Here is a 12,007-nt window from a genome sequence, read left to right on the forward strand (position 1 = left end):
TGTCACGCCCTGGCCATAGAGAGGCTTTTATTCTCTATTTTGGTTAGGCCAGGGTGTGACTAGGGTGGGCATTCTAGTTTCTTTATTTCTATGTTTTCTATTTCTTTGTGTTTGGCCGGGTGTGGTTCTCAATCAGAGGCAGCTGTCTATCGTTGTCTCTGATTGGGAATCATACTTAGGCAGTCTTTTTTCCTTTCGCATTTGTGGGTAGTTATCTTTGTTAGTGGCACTAAAGCCCTGTTAAGCGTCACGGTCATTTCTTTGTTTTCTTGGCGACATTCATTTCAAATAAAATAAATGTACGCTCATCACGCTGCACCTCATTTCCACCCTGATGACGGCCGTGACACTTCTGTTTATGTTGGTTGAGGATGTACCACTGTATATCACGTTTTGTGAATATTGTACTTCATGAAATTTTTCAAGGAGGATTTCTTATCTTACATTTCTCTATGTGAAAAAACAAACAAAATGTTTGTGGTTGATGTTGGAACTCTAAGACACAATGTGGATGGTATGCTAATAAAAGATGACCCGTTTGCTTCTAGGTTGCTTTCGGTTGGTTATTTCACCACAATTAAGTAATGTCGCCCCCTCTCCGTTTCCCAGGTGCCCACGGCGTGCGAGAGGAGCCCCAGTTTGTGACAACGCGCGCTGGAGAGAACGTCATCCTGGGATGCGACGTGGCCCACCCCCTGAACGGCCAGCCCTATGTGGTGGAATGGTTCAAGTTCGGAGTGCCCATCCCCTTCTTCATCAACTTCCGCTTCCACCCGCCTCATGTGGACCCGGAGTACGCCGGTAGGAGAACACCTCTCCCTCTTCATTAGCCCCAAACCACAGGTGTCAAAGGTGTTTTGCCGTTGGTCAGTTTTGTCAATTTTGTCATTTTGTACACCTATTTAGCCCCCTCTTCTACAAGGTGCCGAAAGCATTCCACAGGGATGCTAGCCCATGTTGACTCCAATGCTTCCCACAATTGTATCAAGTTGACTGGATGTCCTTTGGGTGGTGGGCCATTCTTGATACACATGGTAAACTGTTGATTATTAAAAACCCCAGCAGCGTTGCAGTTTTTGACACAAACAATTGACATCAATAAGGGATCATAGCTTTCACTTGGATTCACCTGGCCGGTCTGTCATGGAAAGAGCAGGTGTTCTTAATGTTTTGTACACTCAATGTAGTTTCTATATGCTATATGTTACCTGCTAGACCAGCCTTGGGCATGAATTCAAAGTAAAGCTGTTTAGGCAATTACTATAGTAATTGAATTTACTCTGAAATCGAGGCTGGTCTAGCAGGTAACGCTGCAACATGCAGCACATATACGTCACCCCTCATGTCACGTGTGCTCCCTCTCCGGCCTCTAGGTCACCAGGCTGCTCGTTATGGCACTCACCTGTCACCATCGTTACACGCATTATGACACTCACCTGGACTCCATCACCTCCTTGATTACCTGTCCTTTATATGTCACTCCCTTTGGTTCCTTCCCCAGGCGTCATTGTTTCTGTCAGTTCTGTGCGTTGTTCGTGTTTCTTGTTTTGTAGTATGTTCTGTTTATTTATTAAAACACTCACTCCCTGAACTTGCTTCCCGACTCTCAGCGCACATCTTTACACCTCAGCATATATATAAATCCCGGCCCCACCGCTACTCCATCTCCCCCCTCCCATATCATTTGTCTGTCTCAATAAAAAAACATTTTCAAATGATCCGAGAGGCTAAAGTTTTTTCAGATTCACAAGATCGAGTGTGTGTAAGGAAGGGAGCACGTTTGGGATTTTCACTGCTGTCTAGGGGAGGTTGTCTCTGTATAGCACATAACATCAACTCCCACAACCCTCCCCTAACACCCACAGTGGGAATCAAATGCTCTGTAAGAAATATCCCCTTCTCAGGTGCGAGAAGTGTGATACTGCTTGTGAAACATGACATATGGCTGATCTCTGCTTTAGCTATGAGACCATAATATTGTTGTTCTTTGACAGGTGTTATTAGCTATAATGAATGGGTGTAAAATGTGCTTCAATTCTTATTGATAAAATAGATCAATGTATAATGAGGGTGAAGATACAAAGATGTCTTCCTTTAAAATGGATAATAAACAACTCCATTGATTTTACAGGTGCATTTGTTCCTAGGTCATATCTTTCGCTATTAAAGGTATCCTAGATGGTCACAGTGGAAAACAATCTGCTTCCCTTTGATCCCTTAAATAACATCACTCCCATTAGATGCATTATACTGTTAATATGCCATATATGATTAGCACACTATAATCCCTTTGGTTGGGAGCCAGTCAATAGATTATCTGCAGTCTGCATCAGACAAAGTGGAGGTTTCTGTTAAAGTGCCTTTACAATGCAGAGCCAGGCTCCCACAGCAAAATCTCTAGGATTTGGAGTTGGAGGCAGTTGCTATGAATGCCGTCTTTATAATGTATTAGAAACGACTGATTATGACCGATAATCCAGCCATGAAGCAGCATAGTTAATACTGTAGCCAGATAGCTGACTGAGCAGCCAAGTAGCAAGTCACTTGCGTGTTTGATGTCACATGGTTCCATCAGAGACATACTATATTATACACTGAACAAAAATATAAACGCAACATGTAAAGTGTTGGTTCCATGTTTCATGAGCTGAAATAAAAGATCCCAGAAATGTTCCATACGCATAAAAAACGTATTTCTCTCATATTCTGAGCACACATTTGTTTCATCCCTGTTAGTGAGCATTTCTCCTTTGTCAAGATAATCCATCCACCTGACAGGTGTGGCATATCAAGAAGCTGATTAAACAGCATGCTCATTACACAGGTGCACCTTGTGCTGGGGACAATAAAATGCTACTCTATAATGTGTAGTTTTGTCACACAAAACTATGCCACAGATGTCTGAAGTTTTGAGGGAGCGTGCAATTGGCATGTTTACTGCAGGAATGTCTACCAGAGCTGTTGCCAGAGAATAAGCTGCCTCCAACGTCGTTTTAGAGAATTTGGCAGTACGTCCAACCGGCCTCACAACCACAGACCACGTTTAACCACACCAGCCCAGGACCTACACATCCGGCTTCTTCACCTGGATCGTCTGAGGGGTTGCTGAGGAGTCTTTCTGTTTCTAATAAAGCCTTTTTATGGGGAAAAACTCATTCTGATTGGCTGGGCCTGGCTCCCCAGTGGATGGGTGGGCCTGGCTCCCAAGTGGGTGGGCCTATGGCCTCCCAGGCCCACCCAGATATGCATCTGTTGGTGACAGATACCTTTAAAAAAAAAGTAATGGCGTGGATCAGAAAACCAGTCAGTATCTGGTGTGACCACCATTTGTCTCGTGGAGCGTGACACATCTCCTTCGCATAGAGTTAGTCAGTCTGTTAATTGTGGCCTGTGGAATGTTGTCCCACTCCTTTTCAATGTCTGTGCAAAGTTGCTGGATATTGGCGGGAACTGGAACATGCTGTCGTACACGTAGATCCATAACATCAGAAACATGCTCAATGGGTGAAGTATGGACAGTTTCTTTAATATTTTATTTCAGCTCATGAAACATGGGGCCAACACTTTGCATGTTGTTTTTATAATTTTGTTCAGTGTAAATCACCATTTAGAGAACAATAGTCAACATAATTATTATATGACTAAATGGCATCGAAGTGATACATTCCCCAATTGATTGTGATTAAAAACATTTTACTGGATCAAAGACGCAAATCATATGGACAGTGTTTTAGTGCATCAAGAGACAAATAATTGAAGGTGGTAGAACATTTTCAATCTTCTAAAATAGCTTCCAGCCATTATATCTAGATGGTAGGCGGTTTTTTATTTGTTGGAATATCTTTCAAAGGATTTATGCATCTCCTCTACAATCTTCCCTGTTGCTGTTTTTAGACAGCTCCTCGCACCCCGGTACAAATTACATTTGACAATCCTCACAGAGATTGACAACCCGTGCTTTAAACTATAGCCAATTTTTCCCTGCTGCGCTGCAGTAGCTACTGAACAGGGGCCCTTTTCAATTAATGCTACTGCTGGATCCGAAGCTCTAGTCGTCGCTAACTGACTTCTGCTTCCCTCTACTGTGAGTTACAATGGAACATAGTGAGGATGGAACAGCGCTGGAACAGAATGAGGGTCAGCGTCAAGGCTAGGAATCAATAGCACTTCTTATTCACACAGAGGTCTGAGTTGTGCCCATTGTAGATTGGACTGCTGCTTTTTTCACCATGGAGGGCACTGAGGGGGCACTGCTTCCTCTGGGCGAAGGGCGGCCCTCCGTCTGTCGTGCCAACAGGGTGCATCTTTGTTTCGGTGCCGTGCCGTCTAGCCACCCCAAGCCAATGAAAAGGCTTTGTGTATTGGCAGGAAGGCATTTCCACTTTGTCTGAGAGAGGAACATTCATCTATGGTGTTTGGCTTGTTCCATTAGGAGCTACAAAGAGTCTGTCATACACCACATTCTGGGCCTAAATGAGACCTCAGTTCAAACACCATTGACTTGGGTCTGTATTTGACTGTCTTCATAGAGAATATGATACATCAAATCAAATTGTATTTGTCACATGTGCCGAATACAACAGGTGTAGTAGACCTTACAGTGAAATGTTTACTTACAAGCCCTTAACCAACAATGCTTTAAGAAGTGAAGAAAAACGTGTTAAGTAAAAAATAGATAAGTAACTAAAAAAATTAAATAAATAGAAAATAAGAGTAACAAATAATTAAAAGCAGCAGTAATATAACAATAGCGAGGCTATATACAGGGGTACCGAGTCAATGTGCGGGGGCACCGGTTAGTCGAGGTCATTGAGGTAATATGTACATGTAGGTAGAGTTAAAGTGACCGTGCATAGATAATAAACAGAGAGTAGCAGTAGCGTAAAAGAGGGGTCTGGGTAGCCGTTTGATTAGCTGTTTAGGAGTCTTATGGCTTGGGGGTAGAAGCTGTTTTGGACCAAGAAGCCTTTTGGACCTAGACTTGGCGCTCCGGTACTGCTTGCCGTGCGGTAGCAGAGAGAACAGTGTATGACTAGGGTGGCTGGGGTCTTAGACAATTTTTAGGGCCTTCCTCTGACACCACCTGGTATAGAGGTCCTGGATGGTGGGAAGCTTGGCCCCAGTGATGTACTGGGCCGTACGCACTACCCTCTGTAGTGCGTTGCGGTCGGAGGCCGAGCAGTTGCAACTAGTCAGGATGCTCTCGATGGTGCAGCTGTAGAATCCTTTGAAGATCTGAGGACTCTTGCCAAATCCTTTCAGTCTCCTGAGGGGGAATAGGCTTTGTTATGCCCTCTTCACGACTGTCTTAGTGTGTTTGGACCATGATAGTTTGTTGGTTATGTGGACACCAAGGAACTTCAAGTTCTCAACCTGCTCCACTGCAGCCCGTTGATGAGAATGGGGGCGTGCTCGGTCCTCCTTTTCCTGTAGTCCACAATCATCTCCTTTGTCTTGATCATGTTGAGGGAGAGGTTGTTGTCCTGGCACCACACGGCCAGGTCTCTGACCTCCTCCCTATAGGCTGTCTCATCATTGTTGGTGATCAGGCCTATCGCTGTTGTGTCATCTGCAAACTTGATGATGGTGTTGGAGTCGTGCCTGGCCATGCAGTCATGAGTGAACAGGGAGTGCAGGAGGGGACTGAGCACGCACCCCTGAGTGGCCCCTGTGTTGAGGATCAGCGTGGCGGCTGTGTTGTTACCTACCATTACCACCTGGGGGCGGCTTGTCAGGAAGTCCAGGATCCAGTTGCAGAGGGAGGTGTTTAGTCCCAGGGTCCTTAGCTTAGTGATGAGCTTTGAGGGTACTATGGTGTTGTAGTCAATGAATAGCATTCTCACAGAAGTGTTTATTTTGTCCAGGTGGGAAAGGGCAGTGTTGAGTGCAAAATCTGTGGATCTGTTGGTGCGGTATGCAAGTTGAAGTGGGTATAGGGTTTCTGGGATAATGGTGTTGATGTGAGCCATGACCAGCCTTTCATAGCACTTCATGGCTACAGACGTGAGTGCTACGGGTCGGTATTCGTTTAGGCAGGTTACCTTAGTATTCTTGGGCACAGGGACTATGGTGGTCTGTTTGAAACATGTTGGTATTACAGACTCAGTCAGGGACAGGTTGAAAATGTCAGTGAAGACATTAGCCAGTTGGTCAGCGCATGCACGGAGTACACGTCCTGGTAATCCGTCTGGCCCTGTGGCCTTGTGAATGTTGACCTGTTTAAAGGTCTTACTCACATCAGCTACGGAGAACGTGATCACACAGTCGTCCGGAACAGCTGATGCTCTCGTGCATGCTTCAGTCTTACTTGCCTTGAAGCGAGCATAGAAGTAATTTAGCTCGTCTGGTAGGCTCGTGTCACTGGGCAGCTCTCGGCTGTGCTTCCCTTTGTAGTCTATAATAGTTTGCAAGCCCTGCCACATCCGACGAGCGTCGGATCCGGTGTAGTACGATTAAATCTTAGTCCTGTATTGACGCTTTGCCTGTTTGATGGTTCGTTGAAGGGCATAGCGGGATTTCTTATAAGATTTCGGGTTGGAGTCCCACTCCTTGAAAGCGGCAGCTCTACCCTTTAGCACAGTGCGGATGTTGCCTGTAATCTATGGCATCTAGTTGGGGTATGTACAAACGGTCACTATGGGGACGACGTCATCAATGCACTTATTGATGAAGCCAGTGACTGATGTGGTGTACTCCTGAATGCCATTGGAAGAATCCCGGAACATATTCCAGTTTGTGCTAGAAAAACAGTCTGCCTACCTTTGACTGCAAATAGATTAAGATCGCTTTAAAGGGTCTCATTGTCGTTGCTGATGGTCAATGTAGCAGGCATACGAGATCACCCAAAATAACCCAACATATGGAATATTCCAACATTCATCCCCTTGCAATTCCTGAGAACATTGCTGTCGAAGATTGCACATGGCAACCTTAGAGAAACATTGTCCCTGGTCTCTCAGAATATCAATGGGATCCCCAAACTGATGACTTTCCTTACACTTGCCCTAATACCAAGCCAAACCGGATTTCTCTCCCTATGCCCTGTGTTTCTATAGAAACAAGCACTCAGCGTTGGATCAGGCATTTTCTGAAACCAAAAGATTGTGTTACACTTGTTTCAAACAAAAAGAGCCACAGTAACGGTTACATTAACTGTGGCAAAGATACAGGAAGGTCCACCGAGTAGAGGACTGTATTTACCTGTACCTACACTTCCAGCATGTCCCACAACTTTGGTACTATCTTCAACCTCCATGTCCGCGTAGTTTCCCCCCTCTCTCCCATCCCCACTTAATCACCCAGATAAAAAATATAGCTGACTTTTAAAGCAATCCTTCCTTTCTATTGGCCAGGCAGGCTGCGGCCCAGTTATCCTTCTGAAGTATAGATCTCCAACACTGATCTCCAATATTCGCTCCAGTGTGAGAGCCAACCCGCAACCATAGCCACGCTCCAATATCAATGAGGAGAATCTCCAAGTAAGGCCCAAAAAAAGACTAGAGTTGCATAAGTTCCTCAAAGCGACAACATCCACATTGCCCTTCTGTCAAAGTTTAGCAGAACCTATTAGGAACCTCTCAGGTTTGCGTTGGAGCTAGTGTGAATTGTAGATGGCTCCTCTCACGATATCACCCCATTTGATTTGATATGAGAATCACTAGGTGTGACAGTCTGACATGCACTGACAGGTATGAGGTAATTTGAGGAATGAGAGGAGAAGCGGGAAAGGAGGGACAAGTGTAACAGCTGGACTTGTGTCATCATTAGCTCAGAGCAGAGGTCTGACTTGAGTGGTACTCTAGACCTGAGGCTTCATGCTGCTGCCCTACCTCTACACACCAATTATGTATATAAAACCTGGATTACTGGTTCTATGTATTGGCCATTGAGAGACTTTGAAGCCACCGGTTGAAGGATCAGTCCTCCATATGTATGTATTTAACAATTTCTTATATACTTTTTATGTATAATTTTTATGTTTAGCTCACATAATATAATTTCAAAGTATGCATTAAGGTGTCTGTAATATAATAAATGTGTAAAAAAAAGTAATGTAGACATGTATAAATGCATTTCTATACCTTCCAAAATATTTTTTTACAAGGGTGGGGGAGTGCCAAGATGGAGGCACGATCGATTCAACACAGTCATCTAGTGTATATATAAAGCATTGGTACATACAAAAAAATGAAGAAACACCGATATAGACATTCAGACAAACAGTATATTCAGATATAAACACATATGCATGTACAGTGGCTTCGGAAAGTATTCAGACCCCTTTACTTTTTCCACATTTTGTTAGATTACAACCTTATTCTAAAATTGTTTAAATCGTTTTTTTCCCTCAATCTACACACAATACCCCATAATGACAAAGCAAAACTGAAATATCACATTTACATAAGTATTCAGACCCTTTACTCAGTACTTTGTTGAAGCACCTTTGGCAGCGATTACAGCCTTGAGTCTTCTGGGGTATGACGCTTGGCACACCTGTATTTGGGGAGTTATTACCATTCTTCTCTGTAGATCCTCTCAAGCTCTGTCAGGTTGGAATGGGATTTTCGCTGCACAGCTATTTTCAGGTCTCTTCAGAGATGTTTGATCGGGTTCAAGTCCGTGCTCTGGCTAGGCCACTCAAGGACATTCAAAGACTTGTCCCGAAGCCACTCCTGCGTTGTGCTGGCTGTGTGCTTAGGGTCGTTATCCTGTTGGAAGGTGAACTTTCGCCCCAATCTGAGGTCCTGAGTGCTCTGGAGCAGGTTTTCATCAAGGATCTCGCTGTACTTTGCTCCGTTCATCTTTCCCTCAATCCTGACTAGTCTCCCAGTCCCGCCGCTGAAAAACATCCCCACAGCATGATGCAAGATCATAAATACCCCCCCTTTCACTGCTTGACCTGTAAAGAGTGAAAGCTGCTGTGACACTGGGCTGCTACACAACCCCTGTAGTCTTAGTTTTCAAATTTGGTAGGCTCTCATGTTTCTGTGCTCCATTTCTATGCGTCTGGTAGGGTGTTTGGAAGAGTTAGGAATGGCACTCGGCACGCCTGCCACCCAAAATAAAACAAGCACATCTAACTTACCGGTATTTCTTCAGATTTTGTAGAGCACAACAGTATATACAGGGTCCCTTCTTTTCATTTGGCATGCAAATTGAATTGCTATTTAGCAAGCAAATGTCACTTGGGAGAATACTAAAACCATTTCAACTCACCATTCTTGGATCCCTGGGAGCTATCCCTGATGCTAGCTAGCTAAAGAAACAAGAGGCATTTGTTATTAGCCTACTGTAGTTATTTGACCATAGGCTATTTACTCACCTCACTTCTGTTCAAACTTGTCATGTAAATCGTGGTTAGTCAATGTGCTAAAATGGATATTATTATTGCATATCATGTCCATGTAAGCTTGCTCCTGTAAGTACAGTGTTATGGGGCTACTGTAATAATGTTTGAGACTTGATTCGTGTCCAGTCCATCCAATCAGCATATGTTATGGGTAATTACTTTTTTCACAAAAATGCTTCAGGGAGTAAGATATGAGCTACTGGCTCTCAGACTGGCTCACAGACTAATGGAAGTTAATGGAGTTAATGGAATACCCATCCCGTGCCCTAGAAAGCAGAAAAAAAAGTACAGGTCCGGGGCCCGGTGGTTCGGAAAACCTGGTCTATATGATACAGTAGAGGGAGGATTATATACACTCTTAGAAAAAAGGGTTCTAAAAGTGTTCTTCATAGGAGAACCCCTTTTGGTTCCAGGTAAAAACCGTTTTGGTTCCAGGTAGTACCCTTTTGGGTGTCATGTAGAACCGTCTGAGGAAAGGGTTCCCAAACGGAACCCAAACGGATCTACTTGGAACCAAAAGGGTTCTACCTGGAACCAGAAAGGATTCTTCAAAAGGTTATCCTATGGGGACAGCCTCAGAATCCTTTTAGGTTCGAGATAACACTTTTTTCCTAAGAGTGTACTATGGATTATAACGTACTGAATACAATGTTTCCTGGTTTGACCACTGTTATTAATCTCTCTCCCCTTCCTTCCTATCCCTCCCCCAGGCCGAGCCAGTCTGCACGGCAAATCTTCTCTGCGGATTGAGAATGTGCGCTCAGACGACCAGGGCTGGTATGAGTGTAAGGTCCTGATGTTGGAGCAGCAGTACAACACCTTTCACAACGGCAGCTGGGTGCACCTCACAGTAAATGGTGAGTTAGGTGGACGTCACAGGCACACACGCACACACACACGCACACAGTCCATCACTCTCTCATACACACAATTGCACGCCCACCCCTCCACACACACACAGACACCTGTCGCTGTGTTAACAGACACCTCAGACAGACACGCAGCCTCCCCCGGTCCCTGGTCACAGCACATTAGCTCAGTGTCATCAGCGCTGTATGACTTACCCAGAGCTCTGGAGAGGAGCCAGTCATTTAGGCCCCAGGTCCCTCCGCTCTACCACTGTCCAACTGTCACGCCTCTGCTAGACTAACTGAAATGGATTCATTGCAGCAGCTGTCTGCTGACTGGACACCCCAGCCCTTAATGCTGTGGTTGGGTTGAATGTCCTATAATGAGACCTTAGTTATCAACATAGCAAGTCAGTTTGGCTTCGTCAATGGGTCTTTGATGAAGGCGATTCTGTTGTTTGGGGTGGATGGTTTGATTTGGTACAATTGATTCTGTTTTGTCTACAGAGTAGATTTACTCTCTTGTGGTGGATGTTTTGTGTAGGACAGGCCTGGGTTGTATACTTATTCCAAATACTGTTTGAGAAACTTGCCTGGCATGAAGAGTTTGCACTTTTTGGACTCCATTGGTTCAAGTCCACCTTAAGTATGTGACATAGGGGGGCGCTAGAGAGCGTGCTATGGAGTAGACGTGCTTTGCTAGAGCTCCGCTCAATTCTGAAACAAATTAGTATTTATCTTAACCTCTCACAACCTATAACTTCAAACAAATATGACAAAGGGGAAAGGCACCAAAAAAGGGGGCGCTAAACAAGATAATTGGAATGAGATAGACAACGAACCAATTTCAACGTCGCCGACCCACGAGGAGCTAGCTGAAGAGGCTAGCTTCCAAGAGTTCCCCACAGATCCTACTCAAAGTGACATACTGGCTGCCATAATCGCACTAAGCAAGAAGGTGGACACAAGGTTGGCTGATATCTCAAAGAGTATTGGGACTTTGGCCGAAACTGTGAAGGCAACTAAGAGAAGGGTGCACGAGGTTGAGCAGACGACAGTCGATCACGAGGCCAGACTACAGGACATAGAGAAACAGTGCGCAACGTTCAAAAATGACAACAAAACCCTGAAGGCCCGACTGGAAATGCTCGAGTCGCATTCAAGACGCCAGAACATCCGAATATGTGGGATCCAGGAGGACACTGAGAAAGGGAAACCCACTGAATTTGTCTCGGAGCTGATACCGGCATTGCTGGGGAGTGAACACTTCAAAACGGCCATCCTGATCGACCGCGCACACAGAAAACAGGCAACGAAGCTGGCCAAGGGCGGGCCACCAAGGCCATTCATTGTAAGGCTGCACTATCCCCACACCAGGGATCTCATCCTCAAGCTGGCTAGTCAAAAGTTCCCCCTTAACTACAACGGAGCCAGGGTGTCTTTCTACCCAGATCTTACCTTGGAGGTGAGGAACCAACGGAAAGAGTATGATGAGGTACGCAACAAATGCAGGGCGGCCAACATCCGATATGGATTCCTCTTCCCAGCCCGGTTTAAGGTGACAGTCGAGGGATCAACACGTACGTTTGACAACGCAAAAGAGGCCGATCTGTTCTTGACAAGCAAGCTCCCCGGCTGAGGATACAGAACGGCTGTGCCAGCCGGCTAAATGGCCAAATACAGGCCAGGAATGTGTTTGAATTGAATTTCCGGCCTATGTCTTTTCGATCAGAAGATCAGAAATTGGGACTTATAGGATAGGTGAGATGTTGTGGCTAATATAGCATTGTTTGGCATGTCATGTTTT

General features: G+C 45.0%; 1 protein-coding gene across 1 annotated transcript in view; it reads left to right on the plus strand.

Moving 5' to 3' along the window:
* The window catches only part of LOC120057428 (protein turtle homolog B-like), a 235,761-nt gene that overhangs the window by 70,914 nt on the left and 152,840 nt on the right, over nt 1-12,007 (plus strand). The window contains exons 2-3 of the mRNA XM_039006053.1: nt 610-801; nt 10,063-10,209. Coding sequence (XP_038861981.1) covers nt 610-801; nt 10,063-10,209 — 339 coding nt within the window. The remainder of the gene's footprint in view (nt 1-609; nt 802-10,062; nt 10,210-12,007) is intronic.

This window comes from Salvelinus namaycush, chromosome 12 (genome assembly GCF_016432855.1).
Source record: "Salvelinus namaycush isolate Seneca chromosome 12, SaNama_1.0, whole genome shotgun sequence".
Taxonomy (NCBI): Eukaryota; Metazoa; Chordata; class Actinopteri; order Salmoniformes; family Salmonidae; genus Salvelinus; species Salvelinus namaycush.